General features: G+C 44.2%; 2 protein-coding genes across 4 annotated transcripts in view; one reads left to right on the top strand and one right to left on the bottom strand.

Annotated features, from left to right (window-relative positions):
• The first annotated feature begins 1,485 nt into the window (after window positions 1-1,485).
• LOC109479371 lies at window positions 1,486-15,859 on the top strand. 3 transcript variants are annotated; one of them, XM_019781328.1, is made up of 2 exons: window positions 1,486-1,504; window positions 14,993-15,859. In XM_019781328.1, exon 2 carries the CDS (start codon window positions 15,001-15,003, stop codon window positions 15,649-15,651), a length of 651 nt encoding a protein of 216 aa, XP_019636887.1. In that variant the 5' UTR covers window positions 1,486-1,504; window positions 14,993-15,000; the 3' UTR covers window positions 15,652-15,859. The 3 variants fall into 3 exon arrangements, with proteins under 3 accessions (XP_019636887.1, XP_019636886.1, XP_019636885.1); XM_019781327.1 differs by lacking the exon at window positions 1,486-1,504 and adding an exon at window positions 11,713-11,765; XM_019781326.1 differs by lacking the exon at window positions 1,486-1,504 and adding an exon at window positions 12,073-12,126.
• A 1,830-nt stretch (window positions 15,860-17,689) lies between these two features.
• The window catches only part of LOC109479314 (puratrophin-1-like), an 85,372-nt gene continuing 77,790 nt past the window's right edge, over window positions 17,690-25,271 (bottom strand). The window contains exons 21-24 of the mRNA XM_019781270.1: window positions 23,036-23,245; window positions 22,196-22,431; window positions 21,183-21,243; window positions 17,690-20,405 (exon numbers count right to left, since the gene is read on the bottom strand). Of these exons, the coding sequence (XP_019636829.1) occupies window positions 21,211-21,243; window positions 22,196-22,431; window positions 23,036-23,245 (479 nt within the window). The 3' untranslated portion in view covers window positions 17,690-20,405; window positions 21,183-21,210. The remainder of the gene's footprint in view (window positions 20,406-21,182; window positions 21,244-22,195; window positions 22,432-23,035; window positions 23,246-25,271) is intronic.

A 25,271-nucleotide genomic window follows, 5' to 3' on the forward strand; every position in this document is an offset into this window, starting at 1 on the left:
TGGGACCGAAGCATAAAACAGAATGGCAGATGGCGAGAGAACATGTTATGAGTCATGTACTTCGTCGGAGTGTACCCGCACATCCCACGTTCGAGTTTCTTTTGGTAATGTACGCCAGAGCGCTGAACTCTCATACTAGTATTCTGTGTCTCTGTTCTTCATTCTTGGCACTCGAATGTCAAAATGACCCTTGAGGTTTGACAATGTACAACATTACAATGCGTCACAACACAGGTAACGTGAGGAACGGCAATGCTTGAGTCCCCAGTGCTGACGTCATGATGACGACAATGGCAGGGTTAGCCTTTTCTTGTATTACAACAAAAGGACCGAAAGGACAAAGCCAAACTGTGTCTTTTGTGAGGAATGACGTACTTCTAGTCACACAGGGGCCCATGTTGACGCTACATGGGAACGGAATAACCAAAACCTTTACTTTCAGAGAGGATATGTATCCTGTAACTGGTCAAGAAAATGCAGCAGAGTTGAAAATAGCGAGGAAAGGACGCGTTGGATTTTAAAGCCCAAAAGCCCCAGAAGACGCAGTGGATTCTGAAGCCCCAAAGGTCCAAACGCCACTCCTAAGGTGGATAAGCTCACATGCTGGGCAGCAAGCCAACTTTATTCCAAATCATTTAACAATACATTGCGTGCACACGTGGCGAGCTGGGCTCCCTTTGCTTCTTTCCCCGTCATCATTCAGGAACACGGTCAAGGATAGAACCAAGTCGAGAAGAACCAAGGGGTCCTGGGTTCGAATCCTGCCATGCCACAAAAGTCGTGTCCTTGAGAAAGGCACTTTACACGACTTTCCTCACTTAACTCAGATGAAAATGAGTGTTGTGTAGCGTTGGTGGCGGCATAAGTTGAGAACTAGAGTGTGCCGTCACCATGTCTTATCAATACGCGTGGGATTTAAAAAATAGACATTGATATTGATACTCCAAGATGTAAACTATCAGACAAAAACATTCGTCATTCTTCTCACCTTACGACCCTGACACCTCTTGGTGTTCAATTAATTTTCAAAAGTGTGAATAAATCAGCCATGATAACATCAATAGGCCTACCGGGAGGTCAATTTAGACCACTATGAAATCGTAATGAAATTATCAAAAGGCGTTACTTAATAGCGTGCCGAAATAGGTTATGCATTGGTGATAAGTTCCACGGCAATGTGAGACATTTGATGATATTCTCTCGCAGATCCGGCGTACAAAAGAGTTATGAATTATTCCTTCCATGATTTGTCCCCGTGGGACGACGGTTAACTCGATAGCAACAGGAAACCATTAGCGACGCTTGCTGTTCTAGATTATTCCTCACCACGCCCCCACTCTTATCTAATGTGGTATAATTGCGGGTAATGTATTAAATGTATACGAAAGAGCTCGGAGTTCTACTGCACAGTTGTTGGGAGTTAGTTGTGTGCGCAGGTTGGGCGTGAAGACAGCGGCGTGTTGTGGACTGATTAGGCGGGCCAGAGTGACATTCTCTTGTAACTGTAAGTATGTACATTTCTGTACCATAAATCTTTAAGCTGTTGAGCGAGCAGAATGCCTTCACATGGCCGAATATGGCCTCTTAACACTCCCCAACCATGGTTGGGATTGGGAGCAAGGTTGGTTGTGGTTGGTTGGTGTTCGGGAAGGTCGGCTACTGCGCCCGCTAAATGTTTCAAAATGTTTTAAACATTTGGGAGCGAATGCTTAAAACATATATTCGTTGGGCCATGGTTGGAGACAGGATAGCTGGTGGTTGGGAGTAGATTAGCAATGGTCGTGGCTTGGTTGGCTGTCAAATTCAACTCAAATTTGATTCGACTTGTATCAAAAGGTAGGCGTGGCCTAAAAGCTGGTGTAGGTGCAGGTCGACATCAGAAATACCTGCACAGTTCCAGTTTTACCTGCAGCAATCTGCATGTATGCAGGTTGTATTTCCAGCCCTGCGAATGCCTTCCAAGCGACATTACTATAATCTTCCAGTAAACGTCACCAATTTCGATTTCCATTTAATGCAGTAACTTAATAGCTCGACTCAGGGAGAAAAGGTAGCTAGCTAGATTAAACCCTTCACAAGAATTGTCGCAGAATCGCCTGATTCCTACAGTATCGCCCCGCCTTAGGGACACAAGCTTTGAGACTCTGAGACTTTACATGTATTTAACATGCGTCTGTTGAATGTCAGAGCTTAACTTGTATCACTACGGTGTGTCAACGTAGTTGAGCTGCGTTATGTATCCCTAACAACCTGTGAAAATGTGTAAGTAGCGTCTGATTACATACTGCTCGTGTGAAATGTGTCAACGTCTGGTTATCTTTCCAAGTAGGTGATCTGGTGTGGAAATTCTGAAAGATGCAGACCGCATATACTTCAGCCACGATTGAGCTACAGAACAGTTCTCTAAAATGTACTTGTAAGTCTTCAAAAGGCTTTCGGTGCAGTTAAGACTGCCAAGGTTTCATTCTCTGGATTCCAACACCATGACTTTAGTACGGAAGGGTTCAGTCTACTAAACTACACTGCATTTCATCATCTATTTCTTCTTACGTTTGAGGCGGCCACCTTCAACATACTGAAGACTCTGATACCACTCTATGTGCTTTTAATACGGGTTATGGTTGGGTGGTTAAACATTGCCCTGGAACTCTTGCAGAGAGGAGGAGAGAGTAGCGAGGTTGTTCCAATCATGGATCGTACATAGGAAGAAGACTGTTGCATATTAAGTGTCCTACTTTGCGGATTCGCACCACCATTCATTGCTGACACTTTTTTTTCTGTGGCGGCTTGGAGGAACTCAGTAATATCTATCATTGCACCGTGTGCATCTGCAGCGCTTAGCTTATAGCGCGTAAAAATGAAAGCTTCAAACGATTGCTGGCGACAGATAAACGCCCGTTGTAAAGTATTGACTAGATTATCATTCAGAGTTTGAATGGAAGAAGCGATTGAGTGATGCAAAGTCGTACATTCAAGTGCCAAACAAAGTCTGTCAGCGTTGACACCCGACGTCACAGTTAATGTTCACCGTCATGTGAGTGACTCCTGATTCTATTATTCACCAGTTTCCTATTATTCACCAGTTCCCATTTCGTCGATGTAAAAGCGGGTAATCTTTTCCTCGAAAAGTACCCGGGCTGTGATTACCGTCTTATGCGTCATGAAAAGTTCAAAGTGGCAGAAAATTAATCTGCCCGCCCCCTCCACACACATACAACTGACGCAACTGAGGCAAAACATATCTACGGCAAAAAACAGTTAATCAAGCAACCGGATATGATTTTTGACCGTTTACAAAAGCATATCTATTTGGCGTATCTTATTACCTGGATGCCTAACCTTCACCGACGAAAAACATATCTGTCCTTTTATTTCTACAATAACTGAAAAGCGAGGAGAAGATGAATTTATATAACCATAGTTAGTTTAGTTTCCTTCTGTTAATCTTGTTTATTGTGACCTGTACTTAGCCAAGTGTGGCAAAAATGACCGACAAAGGTCGTCATTCATTTATTCAATCATTCAACTCGGAGCGGTGCCGACGTCCCCCGTAATTTCTGTGGGTCGGATTGAGGCACGTCTTCTGGAGGCCATTCTGGTGGCGAAATTACTCCATTACCCCCGCTATTGACTTCAGTGATGGCGGGGCACAACTCCGGATCCGCCCTGTCACTGAGGGCGATCTGTATCAGCAAGGAGGTTTTGTAGAATGTCCTTGGTTTCAGCAAGGAGCTTATAGCTCCTTGGTATCAGCAAGTAGCTTATAGCTCCTTAGTCCTTAGGTCTACGAAATGTCTTAAACCTCCTTGTCGTCAGCGACAGTCGGTGCTCTTTCTGTAATCTCGAGCTCCAGTCAAAGGCTTCGGCTTATTTTTGGCGTCTCTTTAGGCGTTTTTTATCGGGCTTTCTTTTTTCAAGTCGTAATGATATCTTTTCTTACGTCAACCAGGGGACGTATTGGATGCTGGCTGGCCAATTTGATACGGTCTTGCCAATTTGATACTGTGTTGCAGCGCCACCGAAAGATCTTCTTGGAGATTAGGCGGTCGATATTAGTGCTGTTCGTAGCTTCAACGCACATAGGAGCCAACTTTGTCAGTGGACCAAAAAGGGATTTTCTGGCTTGGGAAAATACAAAAAAATCCGTGTGAAAATGCAAAAAATCCGTCTTGAAATACAAACAATTTCTGCGAAAAGGCAGAAAATACACACATCCACTCTTGAAGAATACCACGCTGGTTAAGTAATTACTTCATATCAATGACACACCAAAACGGAAACAAATCTTTCAAATTCACACGTACATTACGCAAGTACACGTATACACTGTGGTGTCGTGATGTCGATAGATCTGTATTGACGCGTCCACTGACAAAAATAAAAGTATTGAAGAACTATCACTGTCAAGTAATTGTTTCATATCAATGAAACACCAAAGCGTAAGCAAGTCTCTCAAATTCACACGTACACCACGCAAGCACACTTAGAAGTGCCATGATCATGATTAGATCTGTATTGATGCCTCCACTGACAAATATAAAAGTATTGAAGAACTATCACTCTCAAGTAATTGTTTCATATCAATGAAACACCAAAGCGTAAGCAAGTCTCTCAAATTCACACGTACACCACGCAAGCACACGTAGCAGTGCCGTGATCAAGATATCTAGATATCTGTTTCAATTGACGCCTCCACGGACAGAAATAAAAGTATTGAATACCTATCGGGCCGGTTATGTTAACACATATCCCACGATGACCGCCCACAACGCCCGCTTAGGACAGATATGTTTCCTCCAATTATAGCAGCTGTCTGAAACAATCGACAGTGTGAAGTTAGCGGGCCTTCGCAATTCCTAAGTATCACGCAGGCCAGTGTCACATCGCAGATTGTCTAAGTAGGTGACTCTGGGTCCCTAATGGAGTGACCAGCCAATTTCATTCCGTGCTGTTGTACTTTCTTAGTGGCAGGTGGCAGATCACAGGTATTAAGTTAGCGGGTTGGCTGGTCTCCAAGTGGTTGGGAGGGGAAGATCGCGGGCTTTGGTCGGCTGCTGTTCGTCTGACACACAGCCAAAAAAATCATCTCCGTGCAGAATTAGGGAAAGGTGAAGGATGGCGAAGTGTGCGGTACTAAAAATCACTAAACACTTAAATTTGTTTATATATATTCCAACATTTCATGACTAGACATGGTGACGGCACACTCAAGTTATATCAACTTATTTTATGCCACCGCCAACGCAGGGGACAGATACAAAACAGGACAATACTCATTTTAACTTGAGTGAAGTGAGGAAAGTCGTGTCAAGTGCCTTTCCCACGGGCACAAGATCGGTGGCATGTCAGGACTCGAACCCTCGAGTCGAGCACTCTGCCGTTACGCCACACGACCCTACCTACTTAAAAAACTTAATTGCAAAACACCGAGACAGAGACAGGTCCTAATCTCCACTAGACTAACAACGTGGGTTTAAAGACAGTAAAGAGTACCCAAATAGGGCTAAATAATGAGAAAAATCATAGGCCAACGTAGCCAGAGGGTTCATTTGACCGTTGATTGACTACTCATAGCCAATTATTCCCTTTTTTGCCGAATTATACCTCGCATCCTACCCCCGTAGGAAGGCCTGGTGGAGGCTAGATAAATCCTATATCTGCCTAATGCAGATTGCCAACAAACAGGGAATCACGTCAGGAAACGGTGCTTTGAACAAAACACTTAAGCTTGGCTCAGAGCCGACCGATCAAACGTGATATATCTGCGGGCTCAGTGAGTAACTTCCGTAAACAGCTCCACTGTTACATACCTTCCGCTCTGGTTAGCACTAGCATCACCGCTTCAAGTAAGTACAAGGTTGGGGGCAGATCGGGTGCCACTGCACACACCAAGGGCTTGTACAGACAACTTTGATATCCCTTACAAGTGCTGGACGCCTCAGAGAGGCGCTCTTCAAGCAAAGGCCGGCTGTTTGTGTTGTAGGTCTCTTGCGTTACTTACTAGTATGCATTTTTCAAAATCTTGTGTGTAGCCTTTATCCATTATTTCAATGCGCTTAGTGTGTTGTAATCTCCAAGCATATTCTTTGGGGCAAGATCAGTCTATATTGGCCGCCTATAACAAAGATGTGCAAAGATTGGGTGTAACAGGTAGTTCGGTGTAATGTAGCCAGCTGCCGCCGCGCCGCGTGCCTGCGAAGAGCCAAAGGGCGATCTGCTTGGAGAAGTGGGTTTGGTTCGTGAGTTGGCGGCCCGGATTCGAATCCCCGGAGCCAGGGGACTGCCCTACTCGCTCCTTTGGCTTTGTGTTTCATATTGTGCAAAATACGCACAAACTGCTTGAAGAGTAGGACCAAAGAGACTAGGGTTTCACAACAGTACCTGGTGCTTTGTGGCGGGGTGATTAAAGACCTTTCCTGCTGATTATTTCGTACTATTAATTCATTAATTTGTGTTTCATATTGTGCAAAAGACGCAAACTGCTTGAAGAGTATGAGCAAAGGGACTAGGATTTCATAACAGTATAAAGGCCGCGCTAATGGGCGCTTTGGGGACAGGGAAGCCTCTACCAGGCACCGCGGATCGCTGGAAAAAAAAGTAAAAATTGTCGCGCGTGTCGCATATTGGACCCTCTCTGGCCGGCTATTAATAAACTCTCCCTTTATTTTGGCCAGCTTCTAGTATTTTTAAAGCAATCTGTGGTGCCTGGTAGAGGCTAGGGTCGAGGAAGATTGAAGACTATTCCTGGTTAGCCTCTTTCGCAGACTTGTAGGGTGAAGGGGTTATTTTACTATACGACGCGAGTTATTCCGCGGAGGGACGGTTTTGCCGCCAAGTGAGTTTTGGGGAGAGTGTTCCGCACCCAACAAACTCCCTCGGCGGCAAAACCGTCCCTCTGCGGCATAACTCGCGTCGTATAGGAAAATAACCCCTTCACCCTACAGGTCTGCGAAGGAGGCTAATTCCTGCCGATGACTATTTGTGTAAAAACATCACATAATGCGGGTAATCGCGAGGAACTCAGTGGGGAATATTCTGAGAAAACAGCACATGACTCACGCAAAACGTCATGACGTCACAACAACGTCACGAGGGACTAATGCTCGTGCTCGTGACGTCATCAGATGACTCAAACTGCGTGTCAAATCAATCAAAGTACGCGTCAGGTCAGTTGTCCGATTTATTTTCTCTCTCGAAATAGTGCCGATATTACCGCCCCCTGGCTTTCAAACTTTGTACTAAAGTACAACAATCATGGATAAAAATACATAATTTAAAAAGTATTGTGAAGTGGATGTGCCCCCCACGCGTGTGCCATACGCATGTATGAATGGCCTTATTTGCATATTTAGGACAACTAAATGTCTGCATTTGCATATTTATGATACCTAAAATGAACTTCGGATCCCCTGGTGTGGGAGGGGGCAAGTTGATCTTGAAACTTACCAACAGAGTTCGATAGAACTTCAAGCTGTGACAGGTGGTGACAGTCGCTGGGGCGGGGGTGCATCTTCGGAGATATATGTGTGCATGTTCTCATTTGCATATTCAGGACAACTCAAATGAACCCCTGGTGTGGGAGGGGGCAAGTTTTAAATCTTGAAACTTACCGGCGCAGTTCGACAGAACTGACGCTGTGGCAGGTAGTGACAGTCGCCCGGGCGGCGGATGCATCTTCTGAGATGTGGTTTGTACTGGCAGAACAGGGTGGACGATACATTTGTGCAAAAGAACTGGTATAAATAGTTTTTAAACAGAAGACGCCATATTTTCATGGATGAGGTGACAATGGGGAATTGTGGGAGATGGGCGGTACCAGATATTGGGTAGGGGTGGGATCATCTCCAGCTTGTTTTTACCAATTTTCATAGAATTTTTGTGGAAATGATTTACGGAACGTTCGACTCGGATCATTGAGCAAAGACGCTAGGCACGAATGTTATACCGTAGATGAGGACCTGTGTTATAACTAACTTTACATCAATTTTATAAGAAAATGTTTCTTATAATCTTGAATTAATAATAAGCAGATGGTTCAGCTCCCTTTTGTCACAATGTATTCTCACTTGATTTGCCTCGTCTTTCGAATGCTGTAAGTTTGTTTTTACAGAAGCACAAAACGAAATTGAAATACTGAATACACACACAACACGAGCGAAACTTTGAGACGCAAAAACAACTGAAAACGGTCGATCGAAAACTGCAGGTCACAGTTGTCAAAACGTCTGCAAAAGTTAGAAGAACCGTTTGGTCATGTATGTAACTGCCTGTTGCTTTTCAAATGCTAACAGTTCACAACCGCCATCTCATTGTTTAAACTACTGCACCATTTGCGCACGAAGGGCACTAATCTAACCCATAACCCTTTTCCCGGCTCTAACGGTGTTAGTACCCCACATTTCACTCAGAGGAAGAGAAACATTTAATTGCCATCACCTGAGTGAAAAACTGGCTCTAAGATCCATGCACACCAGTGGGAGAGAAGCAAACTAAACTCCGCGATTACCATCTACCCAAGGGCCATATAACCCCACATCGTGAAGGGTATAAATCAGTTAAGACTTCAATACGGTTTGAGGTCGCCTCGCGGCTATCCGTCTCTAATTTCCGCCTCTACTGGTCCAGAGAGATAAGCGGGAGGGAGATGGGGAGGACTGATGAAGACATCATTTCTCCGGCCATCAACCAGCTAGAGGTGTTAGTTAACATGCACGGAACTGCCTACGGGAAAGCATTCTTTCTCAAAACATTATGATCCTTCTTTTACATGTTATCGATTTAACAAGTCGTTCGGTGTAATGTAGCCAGCGGCCGCCGCGCCGCGTGCCTGAAAAGTTGGTGTGTGACGCCGAAAGGCGGTTATACAGCCTATATAGATACAGATTATATTGCCCATTTGCTGATTTCTTACTTGTTGTTTTGTTACTTGTTGTTGTTTTGTTATTATTATTTACCATTGTATGTACCTTTCTTTGTCAGTGTGCTGTGAGATTAGCTTTTCACTACGTCTTTTTTTATACCTGTACTTCATTTGACTAAATCACTTGACTTGGTCCAAGATGACACATTTACGATTATTAACGCCTGCAAATAGAATTAGATCTGTGTCGTATCTTAATTGGTTACCCTGATATCACGTCTTTATAACCCCCTTGTGTTATTGGACATCTGAGGCATTATTCACCTCTTCCCGTTACTGAGAGGTGACAGTGGTTATTGGAACCCCAGGCCGTTTTCTTTCAGCAGAGGTTTAGGTTTTGGCTTATTTTTGGCGTGTTTTGGGGGCTTTTTTTTTAATCGGGCTTTCGTTTTTAAAACCCGGAGTAAAGTGAGATACCTGTGCAAAAAAAGTCTAAAAACACGCCAAAAATAAGCCAAAGTCCGAACCTCTGCCACGTGCTGGGTTGTTCAGGGTTCATAGGCAGAATTTTGCCACGGTTTTCGTGACAAATTCGTTTCTTCATCCAGATCCAGATACCAGCTTGAGTGACGTCCTCGCCCGGTTTCTCTGGGGGCGTTTCTATTGTATATAGCCAATGCCAGAAACACTAAAATGTCGGGCAATTGTTTTTAATTGGCGATGGTCTGGAGTTCAATCTCGTTATCTTTTGTCCGTTTCAAACGCCCGTTATCCTAGTTACCAGTGACCTTTGGGAGCTAAATTGGCGACGGGTCGTCAATGAATAGAGGTCTTTATTTTCAATCAGACTTTTTCTATAGAAAGTTTTTCGCAGGAAGAGAAGGGCCTACGTTTCAATCGAAGGGTATGAAAGATATTACCATGGCAACAGAGCAATCGGGGTTAAGGAAGGACATCTGTCAGGGAGTATTCAATGCTTCATACCTCATCAGTTTTATAATCACCGTAGATTGTGGTTGTATAATGACATGCTAAACAGTCGTTATGAACAGTACAAATCTGTATCTGTATCTGTATCTGTATAGCCGGTATAACCGCCTTTCGGCGTAACACACCAGCTTCGCAGGCACGCGGCGCGGCGGCAGCTGGTTATATTACACCGATCGACTTGTTACACCTAACCCTTGAACTTCTAGCTCTAGACATTGTTTAAAGCTATCTATTGACAATGCCCCTACTGTACTTGGTGACAGCGAGTTCCACTCTGCGATAGTTCTAGGAAAGAATGAATTCTTGAACACCTCAATCCTTGGTTGATAACTCTGGTACTTGAATGCGTGGCTATTTCTTGTTCTCTTCTGGGCTGGTATTAGGTACTTAGTAGTTGGGACATCCACCAGTTTATTAGTCATGTATTCCCCTTGTGACTTTGCCCTTCAATTTCCCATTCTAAGAAATAGCAGACGGTGAACAGCGATGATGACGACCGGGAAAATCTCAAAATTTCTGACTACTTAGAAACGGTTTAGTCGGAAGACGGAGATGTAAAAAAAATCGTTCTTCATGATAGCGAGCTCGTGCGCGGTATCACGGTACTAAGATGAGATGAACTGGATCTAATGTCCTGGTGCTGGGTTGCAGACTGCCTGACCAATACGTGCGATCGCCATTAGCCTCCACCAGGCCTTTCTACGGGAATACGGATTGTAGAATTCGGCAAAAAGGCCTGAAATTAGCCTGGAATCCATCCGTGAACGCTGTGTCTCCGCTCCGTTGAAGGCAGAGCGGAAGAACGGAGCGGAGACACAGCGTTGACGGGTGGATTCCAGGCTAATCTGGTAGTCAAGTGCACCTACGTTAGCGCTGTTACTAAGCCTATTGTTTTCTGTTTGGCGTCAATGGAAGCATCGTCACCAACACGCGGGTCTTTCGTTCCTAATCCCGGATCACGCGGCTGCACAACCCACCTCCGATACTCGTACGAAACAATGCGTTTTTTTTTTCACATTGATAAAGCAGCAGATGAAACGAAATACAATACTGCGTGTTCACGTTTCCGTGAGTTATCAAAGCAGGTAACAACTCTTCACGCCGCTACACAATCATTCACGTGTGACATTCAAGGCGACTTGAAGTTCCGCGAACTCACTTGTCATACACCGAAACAAAATGTGTTTTTGACATTGATGAAGCACATGAAAAGAAGTATAGTACTGCGTGTGAACCATCAAAACAGAGAACAATTCTGCACGTTACTGCACAAACATTCACGTGTGGCATTCAAAGTTCTCTTGAAAACCATTGAGTCGTCTTTGATTCAGAGAACCCCGTACCGGTGAACTCATCTCTCATACACCGAAACAATGCGTTTTTTTACATTGATAGAGCAGTTGAAATGAAATACAATACAGTTCGCGTGAGCCATCAAAACAGAGAACAAGTATACACGTTACTACACAAGTATTCGCGTGTGGCATTCAAAGCGACGGAAGTTCCGCGAACTTACTCTCATACACCGATACACAACGCGTTTTTATAATATTACTAAAAAGCACATGAAAAGAAGTACACTACTGTGTGTTCATGTTCACGTGAGTCATCAAAACAGAGAACAATTCAACCCGTCTTTACTCAATGATTCACGTGTGGCATTCAAAGTTCTCTTGAAAACCATCGAGTCGTCTTCGATTCAGAGAACCCCGGCAATTGCCCATCGTCAGTTCTGTTCGCGTGGTTCCTGTACCGTCAGATGTGCACACGTGTGCGCCTCCCCCGCTATTCTGTAGGTGTGGTTAAATACCGGCCGCCTCTCCTGCGAGTACAGTAGTCATGAGGCTGCCGCTTGGCGCAGGAGGACAGACGCTCGCAAGTTCCGCACGACAAGGCTTCTTTAGCTGCTTGGCTGGTAAGGTTTAGACTTTTCCCTGCTGCATGCCCAGCTATAGATTTACGAGAGAGTCGATGCCAAGAATGAATTGACGCTAGATACTAGTAGCTTTAAAACGCATGTAGTTCACCGTGTGTTGTTAGATGTACAAAGGTTGGGTCCTACTTGAGGTTGGGTGGATCGGTGTAATACAGCCAGTTGCCGCCGCGCCGCGTACCTACGGAGATGATGCGTTACACGGAAGGGTGGTTATTCCGGCTAAACAGATACAGAAACAATGTGTTAACTGCGTGTACAGTAGTCATGAGGCTGTTGTTCAGCGCAGGAGGACAGACGCTCGCAAGTTCCGCACGACAAGGCTTCTTAAGCTGTTTGGCTGGTAAGGTTTAGACTTTTATTATGCCAACATTTCATGACTGGACATGGTGACGGCACACTCAAGTTATATCGACTTATATTTTATGCCGTCACCAACGCAGAGGACAAATACGGGACAGGACGATACTCATTTTCACTTGAGTTAGTGAGGAAAGTCGGCATGTCAGGATTCGAATCAGGGACCTCTTGGTTCCGAGTCGAGCACTCTGCGGCTACGCCACTTAGACCCTTCCATGCTGCATACCGAGCTATAGCTTTACTAAGGGGTCGATGACAAGACACAATGGGCGCTAGATAGCTTTTAAAAACGCTTGTAGTTCACTGTGTGTAGTTAGATGTGCAAAGGCTGGGTGTTACTTGAGGTGGTTCGGTGTAATACAGCCAGCTGCCGCCGCGCCGCGTGCCTGCGAAGCTGGTGTGTTACGCCGAAAGGGGGTTAGACCGGCCATACAGATACAGAAGCTGGTGTGTTACGCCGAAGGGTGGTTAGACCGGCCATACAGATACCATGTGTTTATTGACATCGGCCGGGTAGCCAGAGTAGGTATAAAATGAAATTGTACCGGTAGAATCGAAAAGGATGTCTCCGAAGCTTCAACGTTTCAATGCGGGAAACGGGGGATATTTCTCTGGCCATGTTCTTATGCGTCTTGCCGAAACATTTGTGTTTTGCGCCCAAATATCTTGGAGCTCTTCTACTTCCATGCAAATACCAAGGCCAAACCGTTACGCGTTCCTTTTGCGTCTTTTTCTCGCCGGGTTCAGTGCATCTCGTTCCTCTAATGGGGTGCGACCTGGATGTCCCTGACCAAGGAGTCACCTTTCAGCCTTGCTGTACGCATAGTTTAGTCCTCCTGCTTTCTGGTACCGCATGACTTTAAAATAACCCCGACTTTGGTATGTGGTTTCTTCCGACTTTTGGTATCTTCCCTTCTGAAAAGGTTACCGTCACTTTGTAGAAATGGAAGCAGAATTCCACAAGAAGGAAAAAAGGGCAACCTTTCCCACAAGAACTTAGTAATTACATCTTAGGTGGCGACCCTGGTGTAAGGGGCTTTGGAAAAAAGGGCAACCTTTCCCTCAAGTACTTTGTAATTAATATCTAAGGTGGCGACCCTGGTGTAAGGGGCTTTCCGTGGGTTCGTGACATTTACTTAGCGTGGCGTACGTGCCGTATTACCGAGGTGCGTAACAGAAACATGACTTGTAACCCGGGTTAGTCCTCTGTGCCTTCAGCCATGATTACAGCTAGCTTCCTAAGATCCGAGGTTTTAGCGGCCGATGCCACAAAGCTTTGTGGGCGCAGGTCTTTGTTGGGCACGATCCCCAGTTTTGTTACAGCTAGCTAGCCTCTACCAGGCTTCGGGAGGCGGCTGGAAAGAGTAGAAATCGGCCAAAATAGAGAGATATCATGCCAGGGGAGTTGGTCTGCTGGAGAGTACAGTTTGCCGCAAACTGTTCTCTCCAGCAAACCAACTCCCCTGGCATGATATCTCTCTATTTTGGCCGATTTCTACTCTTTCCAGCCGCCTCCCGAGGCCTGGTAGAGGCTAACAGTAGTTGGCCTGCATGCCAGAAGGTAAATTCGGTCCAGTACTCAAGCCTGGGTGCCAGACCTACACAGGCCAGTCCCTCGGCTCCATAGCCAACATTCATCCAAGGAAATTATACCACAGCCCCATCAGTTAGATGCTGGTTAACTCTAGTAGGCCTAGCGTGCTATGGCTACACTCACAATACTAGTGTACTAGTATCCCGGAAAGCAAATGTTGACCAAGATCTGAATGTATGTAGACTGGTTTACATTCCACTATGGGTTAAAAGCATTGTAGCAGCTGCAGGTTTAAACACAAAGTGGTTAAAAGACACATTATGTCAGATTTTTAAAACATTTACAAAAGTGGTTTTGAGTGTTTTAGGATTGCTAAAAAGTTATAGAATGGGGCTAAAAGGTATCGTTTGATCCCAGTAGGTAGTGTGTATTGACGGCTGTGGTCGGAGGTAGCCAGGATGCAAAGCTAGGCGACCCACACACTGAAAGCTTGCAAGGGGAAAGTCAGTCATTGACGTCTTTCTGAACGCAAACCGAAAACGTACAGAGTCGTATGTGCTATGGCGGTCAGAATACATGATTCTTTATTGACTCAACATAAAGTACAGGGACTTTTGTATGGTCTTCTACAATTAAAGATCTAACCGTGTATGAATATCGCCATCCTACGTACAGATTATATGCATGTGGCAAATTACGTACAGAATATAGGTCAGGGGTAACAATAAATGTTTAACAAAAGGCGGTTGCAAATCTAGGCGATCTACAACTACAAGGGCAACGTCACTCAGTGCATGTACGTTTTTAGTCTGCGTTCAGAAAGACGTTGGAGTCGTAGGTGCTCAAGCGCGTCAGAATACGAAAGGTGGTGTCGCCAAATGATGACTCTAAAGGCTTAAGCTTGTCTTTGAATTCTTTCTATGTTGTGGGACTGTGTCTTGGTGAAATGCATTGCCCATATGTCTTGTCTTCTCCGTGTGGTAGAATTGTACAATTCACTTCTGTCCTTTCTCGTGTGTTTGTTTCAGAAAACTCTATGCGCTCCATGCGTGGGACTGTGTCTTGGTTGAATGCATTGCCCATGTGTCATGTCTTCTTCGTGTGAGATCTCAACGAATATTCACTACTCTCTTTTCTGTGTGTTTCAGAAAACGCTATGCGCACGTTAGTGGTGTCGTGGGGCTGTGTCAACATGTAGAATGCATTGCCCATATGTCATGTTTTCTCCGTGTGAGGGCAAGGAGGTTTAAAATCAAACCTTCTTGGTGAGAGTCAACAAATATTCACTTCTCTCTTTTCTGTGTGTTTGTTTCAGAAAACGCTATGCGCACGTTAGTGGTGTTGACTTGGATATCCACGCTCTTCCCGTTCCTGCTGACCGCGGCCGGAGCCACGCGGCCGGCGGACTCCCGCACCACCTACAAGGTCTCTCGGTGGGATGAGGCCTGGCGCCCGCAGCGGTTCGGCCGCAGCGCCCGGGGGGACACCGGCAAGGACGGCTGGCGGCCGATCCGCTTCGGCAGGGGGCGGGATGAGCAGGGCTGGCGGCCGCAGAGGTTCGGGCGGACGGAGGGGCTGCGAGAGGTGCTGGCCGGCGGCGGAGAGGCCGCCTTCCCGTTCAATCTTCAGATGACCAGAACCGACCTCCGCAACGACGACGACGACTTCTTCCCCGCCGCCAGCGGCTACACGCCAACAAGTCTGCGGGCGCTGGCAGACCTCCTCCGGCTGTACGACCACGGTTCCCTCGGTCAGATCGCCAACGGGGCCGGTACAGACCACCGCGTGGTCCATCCGCCACCTTCCCTCAGAATGATCCGGGCAGCTGCTGAGAGTGTTCATCACCGGGGATTCGCGAAGGATGAGGTCGACCGCGCGGGGGACAGCTTCGCGCCTCCGCGCGGCACCGACGACTGGCTAGCCGAGATCCAGAGGCTGGGACTTCGCGGCAGGAAGCGACGGGACCTCAGCTAGAGGCCGGCGGCATCGGTGGGAGAGGGAGATGGCGAGAGCGGGCAGGTAGGCACCGCTGAATGACCAAACAACACCAGCGTACTTCGTGAACAGGACTCACAAACATCGGGACGAATCAGAACTATTCCATGTCGTCTAATAAGTTGACTGTCAAAGGTTGCATCCGTGAATAATTTCATCAGGTTGGTGATTGAATTGAATAATTGAAGAGCAAAAAGTTCTTCATCCACAACCACTTGCATTGGCACCCTCTTTGCTTGCGATGTTAGCAGTAGCACCTAGTTTGAGTGCAGTGAACCAGTAACACCTAGGTTCAGTGCACAAGTCTTTATTGCCCTGATAAAGATGACAGATGGTCATCGAAACGTCGGCTTTTGTTAAACAAGTGGTTGTGAAAAAAGAACTTTGCTATTCTGTCAAATGTTACCGTTTTAAGAAAAAAGATCTTGTCTTTTTGATGTCAACAAAGGCACCAACTGTGTGAAGTGTGATAATGACTTGGGAACTTCTTTGACAGTCGTTGTTCGAGGACTTCCCGTGTGTCTTGTTATCTTTGTCAATTGAATAATGTATAAAGAAATATGATTCAGAATATATCGATTTTGAGTGAGCGAAACGCTCCCCTCTGCTCCAGGCTATCCAAAGAATAACACGTACAAGACTATAGGCGTTTGTCACAAGAAGCCAGGATTAAAAACGCAGGATTGTTAGAACACGTCATGGATAGGAGAAACTCAAGTGTAAGTTAGTAACACACGCCACATGTGGTTGTTACAAAACAAGACATCCAGGATAAAGCTTAAGCTAGGATTACACCAGACATACATGGACTCGACCGCTAATGGAATGTAAAGATCTAACGGAACTTGATGTTTAAGCAGTGCAACACGAGTCCACTGTGACGTTATTACGTAAGTACGTAGAGCCAGGGGAGATCAGATCGGCCTGAGTAGAAATGACGAAGGCAAGGCTGTCAGATGACGCACTTACTTCAAACATTCAATCTACAATGGAGCAGGTTACAAACCATAGAATCGCAAGGACAATAAACCATATCATATTTGAAGATATTACGGCTTTGTCTTACCTGTTTGTGTCTCTGTCTGTGCATATTTTCTTCCTGTAGATGTCTTTGCAGTCAAATACCAGCCAGTAGTGAGAACAGACATGTAGAGAACGGACACTCAGGCCTAGAAGTCAACTGTTTTCCCAATTGACCCAGAATTGTCCCTTAAGTAAATTTCAATTGTCTCGAAGTGAGGATGGACTGTCCCAACCTATTGTTTAGGAAGTGTGTATGACAAAAAACAATCTGATGTACAACTCGAAGTCAATATTATTTGGCTTACGTGCACTAGCTATAGTGTTATTTCCAGATTTTAAGTTCATTGGCACAATGAAGATATCTCCGGCATCATCACACATGCACACACTGCAATGGAATGAATCAGACATTTTTGAAATGTCCTTGAATGAACCGGATTTGAAGTGATAATCGCCAGGAGTTAATCGTCATACCCCAGACATGTTGGCTGGCATGGCCAATGATCATGACGTTGCTGCCATAATCAAGACTGTCTCCGCCCTGCAGTTTCTATATGATCTACCAAGGGGAGCAGTGCAGCTTCTGTATGTTCGAAGTCTGCGATCAAGCTCGGTGAACAGAAAGGTGGAAGATCACCTCTCATTTTTTGGAGGCTCTGGGTAGGGACAAGAGGCTATTATAACCTCCAAGCAGATCATACGGTGGCAAGGCAGTATTGATCGAATTCATTGGCCAATGGATGACTTGCCACCGTATGATCTGCTTGGAGATTAGAGCTACTTCGGTATACAATACACACTGTCTGAAAATCAATGTTGTAAGGCATGCAATGTTACATGCTTGGAGAGTACAAAGGTATGAGCATTCAACTTTTGGGAGTTGTGATGAATTCATGTTTTATATAATTTCTCTAATTATCCAAATGTATGTCCGAGATTGAAACTGACATAGATAAACTCATGAAAGAGAAAAAAAATCCATTCAAACACACCATACCTTACAGAGCACTGGGTGCTCGTTTATTTGCAAAGAATAAACTGCTTCGACTTTAATTAATTACAGATGGCGTGAACATGATTACAAACATTAGCGACGTTTTTTCCATAACAGAGCTAAATCACGTTGTACTTCATTAGTCAACTACTTTGTACATGAAAAACTGGACAAATAAGCCTTAGCACAGGATGTGAAAAAGGTTGCCAGAAGACATAGGATTACATTACTGCTACTGATCTTTCTGTTTTGACTAAGTAGGTAGCATAGAATCATTGAGAACAGAAATGACCATACATTCACGGTGATACATTAATTCTGGGTGACGAGATTTTCAGTGGCACTCTTAAAGTTAGATTTCGACTGATTGAGAAACCTTACTCTTTGTGCGAGAATTCCGTGAACCATGATTGTGCAGACGTTGTGTGCGGATGGTTCCTACTCTACAGAAAACGTCTACTCTGGTTTATTGTAAGACTGCACTTGACACAGAGGCTAATCTCCAAGCAGATATGTCAGTCAAGATTGTTTTCTGGTCTTTTCTATGTATCCAGGTCTCCATTTACTATTCCACCCTAGATAGACATACACAATGTACTACATGTTGCAAAAACATGTGTTAAACACTGACTGATTCTTTTATCTGCTTGGAGATGAAACCAAGGCCAGGTGTGTCTCTACCAGAGGTGGTTTGTATGGTCTGCATTGACCTCCTAAAGTACAAAGATGACGGCAAAAAATCCTGCCAACACTGGTCACTCTACGTTAGGACAGACATTCGAGATTCAGTAACATAATCTTGAAGTTGAGACTTACAGAGACATCAGCATATGATAATATGAAAGATTGAAAGTTTATTCAATGATGATGTGAATTGACTGTACTTAGTTGTCTTGCAATGGCTTTCCTACTTAGAGTGACCAGTGCGAACACAGACTGACAGAATCTCAGCATGTTTGTTATGAATTCAGACATGCTAACAGCAATGATGTACCTCATTGGGCATCTACTAATGTCTTTGTCAAATCTTCACAGTTCTTCGAGACAAGCTGATGGTACATTGAAATCTTGGGCAAACATGAACATCCATTCTGAGACCTGCACTGCCTTCATGCTTGAAAAGTGTGCCACACAGAAGCAAATTTTTAAAGGGGTGAAACCTTTCTTACAACCATGTGATTGTTTCAATTCCAAACTGAGCAAAACCATTGTAAATGTTGACAAAAGCAGTGCAGATCTCAAAAACTTGTGTCCACCATCGCATAAAGTTTGACAAAGGGTTTTACAAAACTGTTCTAGGCTGCCTGTTCCGACATACAGCTGTTAGTGAACTTTATAATACACACTTTTCCTGTACATAACATTAAATATATAGATATTTCCCCTCGCTGTACAAGAATCTCTGCTAGTGGCCTGTCTGAGGCCACCCTTCTACGGGAACATTGCAACAGTCCCTCCTCTGCTAAGTAGTAAGTTTGCTCCTTACAAAAAGGCTATGGTCTGAATCTGACTACCAGCATGTAACTCACACTACGTACTCATACATGTACTTCTCAAAGTTAGCCTGGAAAGCAGAGCGCTAGGAGAGCACACATGTCATGTTAGAGCCTTCTGGCTACCGATGGCAAGATGTGGGAATCGAGAAACAAGCAGAAAAATTGAATCCTCAAAAAACATGATGAGACATGATCAGCAATTTAGTACAATGCATCGAAAACTCTTTCACTGCTAGCACTCTACACAAGATACGGCGAAGTAATTCCAATGCTGACTCGTCCTTACTTTAAGGCACATTTACTTTCTCCTTAATTACAATACTAGTGTACCAACAAAGCATGCAGGTCACAAGGCCCAAATCCTCCCCTGTGTAACATGAGTCTTATGCATGGCTCACAGTCACAGAATACAAAAATGATAAAATAGAATAATTAAATAAAGGTTGATTTACATAATATCTACACGTTTGGCGACCCGGGCGTAACTACATGTACGACCTGATTGTCAGGACTATTCACATATGTACAGCGGTGTCGTTACCATGGCAATGTCATTACCATGGAGATCAGTTTCCATGGCGATCCGATCCAGGGACAGTTTTTGTCTGTTATTGCTGTGAACACTCTTTAGTACATGGCTAGCTCGTTGTTTGGCTGGGTAACCTTGTTAATGAACAGTAGGGTTAGGAATAAGTTGCGTCGACTTTTCCTTCTGTGGCTTATTTGTTGATGTCGTTGTTTGTTTGTTTGTTTGAAATGCCGTTTTGTTACAACGCAAAGTCTGTGCATATCGCTGAATGCAGCTGCGAAGCTCTCTCTGTTCCACAGAGTCCAGAACTTCCATAAAGAAACACACACACGTCTTGCTCCAGGCAAGTCCAACACACTTCAAGCCGCCACACTTGTGTAAGTTTCCTTCCCCGCTCCTCAAGTAAGTCTTCAACGCCCAACAACGAATCATGAGGGATTCCCAAGGAATCGGTCGTCGCAGTTCCGAATTCCGGAGGCCCCGTCTCGCATCTGGAGGATGGAGCAGGTACGGAGGAGGGTTACTACGGTTACGGTTGTTGCCGTGACTACAAGCGCTGCTGAAGCGACAACAAACGAACGAGGCAGGACCACTCCAGTGTTAGACGTCTACGCCATTTGCCGGTTGGTTAGCGCTACGGAGAAGCATCTGTTTCACACGACAGCTTACTACGTCACTCCTATAGTCATACCTGTGGAGATAGTGGAGAAATGGGACCGGTTAGTTACTAACAACATGCCATGATATCTTCATTATCATACACCCTATCACCTAACTACACGTAACCTGTATTATGTCTACTGACATTATCCAACTGGCATTAGACAAAATTAAAAGTCTAATTGAAGATCACTGATTCATCATTGAAAGTCACATATTTATTGATCATGTTTTAGATATGATCGATCGTGATTCGAAATGTTAAAAAGCTGATGTTAAAAAGTTCTTTTGTTGTTATTTCCAAGTCAAATAAAGAGACAAAACCGTTGTGAGAAACTGTTTTGTTAGTTCAGTTTTCACAGTCAAGTCCCAGCTGCAATGCAACATCACCTTCTACCATGGAAACACTCCTGTATTTGGATTGGGCTGATCTGAACAACTTTTGCAAATCTTGACATTACACAGGGAACATTCTTGTATACCATACCACAAGAAAGCATCTTTTCTCTGCCACTGAATTTTCAGAAATCCTTTTCTGTTGTTTTATTAGAGAAAAATTGACTTGTGGTATTCACGTTTGACATGTTCTACATGGAAGGGGGAGGGGGGCACATCAAGTTGAAGGTTACAAGGTCAAATGCAAATGCTACCCCAAAAACTTCTCCCCACCCGACATCCTCACATCCATTCCAACAGTCAAGGCATATTCCATTGTGGAAATAGGGGGGCATGCATTTAGGGGTGGTTAGGGCACATACAACAACCAGACAAACCACAAAAAACTGAGACAACGTGTTGTGCGACTCACCCCGAGTAAAATGGCGGACACCAAACCGTTACTTTCTTTGAATCCCAAAGAAGGTTTTGGCCTGAGGGGGTTAGGGAGAATTGAATTCCTGGTCAGTCAGTGGCATGCGTTATTAGAGTGCGCAATGACACAGACAATAAGACAGAACTTTGAAAACGGGACGTTCCAAAAGAGAATGTGGAATGGGGGAGCTGTGAAGTAGATGTTAGACCCACATCCCTCCAAGAAAAAGTGGTAGCTTCCTACTACGTAGAGAAAGTAGTGAAAATCTAAAGGGGGTGGGGGGTGTTTCCTTGGTAGTGGGTTATGCGTGACATTGCAGTGTGGGTGAACCATGCTATGCTAGAGACAGTGCTCTCTGCTAAATACACAGAACGGAACATGGATGGTGATGATGGTTACTCGAGTTACTACAGTAAATACAGACAGAAAACAGAACAACAAATGTTGATAACAGTTAACTACATATGAAGTAACAAGCTAGTAGTATACAGCTATTACGTGATAGCAAGTGTGTTTTGCAAAATAGCTCGAAACCAGCAGCAAGTAATCATAACTACAACTACATATCTGTACCAATAACTATGCTCACTTTCCACTTACTGAAGATGAAAGCCTTTTGATTCTGGGAATTTTTAATTGAAACACTACACTACAAGTTTTCCTTAAGTCTTTCTAAGCTTGCGTTGTTTCTCTGTAGGAAATATGACTGACTGAGTTCAAGGTCAAACTACTTCCAGCTGTGACAAAATGGCTGCCGGTTTTCTTCTGTGAGCTTAAAGTGTTCCTAAAGTCTTTCTAAGCTTGCATCCTTAGATTCCTTACTCTACAACTGTAGGGAATATAATTTATAGTTCAAGGTCGAACTACTACTTACAGCTGTGACAAAATGGCTGCCAATTTTCTTCTATGTACAAGTTTTCCTAAAGCCTTTCTAAGCTTGCATCCTTAGATTCCTTACTTTATAACTGTAGGGAATATAACTTAGAGTTCAAGGTTGAACTACTACTTACAGCTGTGACAAAATGGCTGCCAGTTTTCTTCTGTGTGCGTGGGGAGGGGGGCGATGTCACGAACGGAGCGTCTGTCGGAGCTGGAGGCATCAGCGAGGACGATGAAGGAGACATGGCGTTGGTGGAAGGAACAGAGTCACTGGAGGTTTCAACGGAGGACCGGCTTGGTGTCCGGCCGTCAGAGTTATACACGCTCATGCTGCCGTCTGTGGAGGAGCTTCCCGTGCTGTTGGGCCCTGCATGCAGCAACAACGTGCAGCACAGCGTTAGTCAACAGCCAATCACAGTCAGGTGCAAACACTCAACAGCCAATCAGTGCCATGACATTCCGTGCCTTCATACAAATCACACGGAAGAGTCAACACCCAATCAGTGGCTTTGAACAATTTCTGTATAGTCCAACAGTCAATCAGTGCCTCAGCACAAACCACATTCAGAAAGGTCAACAGGAAATCAGTGGCCCTGCGTCAAACACATTCAGAACAGCCAAAGAAAACACTGTCTTATGTTGGTGAAGGTTAGACATCCAGGTAATAAAATATGCCAAAAAAACATTTACTCAAGCAACTGTTAGACATCAAGGTGATATGATACATAAAACAACAATTCCAGTTGCCAGAGTAACTTTTTTGGTGTATAACAGTGTTTTATGCACAAATGCATGGAGTAAAGATATTAGTAATTCCAATCACTGACTTTGCACAAACCACATTCCATATACATGCCAGTACACAGGAAAAACTGGTCACATGAGATTTTTTCCAATACACAGTGCCTTCAAAGGTTCAATTGACAGCTCAAACAGCAAGTCCATCCCAAACATACAGAGAAGAAACTCACTGAGAGAGGTCCTGATGTTGATCTCCTCCTCGTCTGCCTCCATGAGCGATGACGGGATGTCGAAGTTGGCGAGCGCGAGGCCGCCCAGGATGGAGGAGGTCTGCGTGCTGCTGGAGGAGCTGGAGGACGTGGAGATGAGCGAGTGCGGCCGCTTCAGCGACGGCGAGTGCTCGAACGACGGCACAGCGATCGAGTTCCTCGTTCTCGCTCCTGAGGTGGGGAAAACACACAAGCAGGGAACAAATTAATGTTTATTCTTTATTTCAGGCATCACTCCCCCATATAAAAGAAAGCATACAGATATTTGATAATAGTTAAAAATATGTACAGACCGACCCTGATATTGTGGAAGAATCTGTTGCAGAATTCATCACCAGTGTTCGAAATACCTGTCTGCAGTCTGCAATCTGCAGATAGATTTTCAAGATTGCAGAAGAAAAATTTATACAATCTGCAATTTTGCAGCAGGAAAAATTGGCACTTGGGATTTGGCGCTCTTGGCCCCAAGGACAGACAACACTTAAGCTCCTATTCTGAAACAACAGGAGCTTCTTCACTAATTTGCATCAACCTTGTCTTGACTTGTCTAATAGTATCTTTTGTTTCTTTTTGGACTTCAAAAAGTTGTCTTCACTAATTTGCATATCAATCAATAGTTCATGCTTATAAACCTGCAAGATTGTAGTATGAAGGCTTGTGTATTTGCAGAAAGTATTTCCAAATTGCAGAACAAAATTTTGACTCTTCTGCAATACTGCAGAGCACTGAAAAAAAGTATTTCGACCACTGATCACACAGTCAAAAACTTGGGTCCAAATTTTCTATTGGATATTACAGAAAATGACAGTTTCAGATGTCAAAGATGTAAGACCATTTTAAAGATTTAGATGCATTCAGATCGTGCAACAAAAGCATTCTGTTGTTCAGGACTTCGAACACATCTTATTGCTCGGACTCAAACCTTAACCCTGGCATTCCATATGATAGTCACCAGCAAACAAACATTAGATTGAAATGCCTCAAACTTTCAGTCAAAGTAGCTGCTTTTTGTGGGTGAAGCAGCATGACCAAGCAAATGGACAAGCTGAGAGTCAGAGTTAGGGAAGACGAGTCAGTTGCAGACAGGATGGATGTGTTGTAAGTCAGCCTTACGTGCTTTCTCTAGCGCTTTCTCTAGAGCGTTTTGCGGAACTGATTTGGACCGTTTACTTCGAGACGGGGTGGCCAGGCCTGTGCGACAGACCACGGGCGTCGGATAGCTCTCCCAGTCTTCTGGAGCAAAGGATCGAAGGATAGTAGAACAGAACAGGAAAGGGGAGAAGAAAAGAGAGAAAGAAAGATGAAACAATACAGAAAGTAAGGAAAGAGAGACACCTATAGCACAGTAATGGTACTGCAGAAAGATGAAATGATATAGAAAGTAAGGAAAGAGAGACATCTATAGCTCAGTAATGGTACTGCAGGAAAATGAAAATTCAGAAAGGAAAGAGAGAGACTCCTATAGCTTGGTAATTGTACTGCAGGAAGACTACAGAAATGTTAAAAGTGTAACCTATTATTGAAGGTTCATGCATTGTACTATAAGAGAGCACAAGCAATGTGTTACTTCTCAAAGCCTATATCCTTAGAAATGTGTGGATTTTTCTTATCATAAAGATTATGACATGGTTTGGGTGCCCTCTAATTTTTTACCATGCTAAAGGTGTATAGTGTTGTGAACAAAAAGAAATAAACTCCTAACTAACGCAGCAGTAAGAAATATAGAGATATGATCGTCAAAGGAAAACCTTTCTCTTCCCTTATGTAAAGGCATGATGTGTATGGAACAGTTACAACATGACAAGGAATGTGGCAGAATTTCTTCTACAAAAGCAATCCTTATCTTTAGTAGAGAAGAAACTCTGCCACTTCAGAAGTGTCAATTAATTACAGGACAATTTTCGGACAGATAACACTGGCTACTGGCCACACTTTTCAGTTTTAAATGTCCGAGGAATAACTCAGTGTGGCCTGTAGTGCCCAGTGTTAGCTATAGTAAGCAGAGCGGAGTCAGGGTGTACAGAAAGTGCTAAAACAAGCAAAAACAACCGAAATGGAACGAAATATCATGCAAAAAGTACTGGTGTTCTATGTTGCTTTTTGCTTTGAATTTCGTTCCATTTCACTCCTTTACTTTTCTTTCCACTTCTTTTTCTTCTGTTTTCTCTTGTTTTTCTTTCGTTTTCACTTGTTTTTG

Source organism: Branchiostoma belcheri, unplaced genomic scaffold (genome assembly GCF_001625305.1).
Source record: "Branchiostoma belcheri isolate BF01 breed outbred unplaced genomic scaffold, Haploidv18h27 scaffold48, whole genome shotgun sequence".
Taxonomy (NCBI): Eukaryota; Metazoa; Chordata; class Leptocardii; order Amphioxiformes; family Branchiostomatidae; genus Branchiostoma; species Branchiostoma belcheri.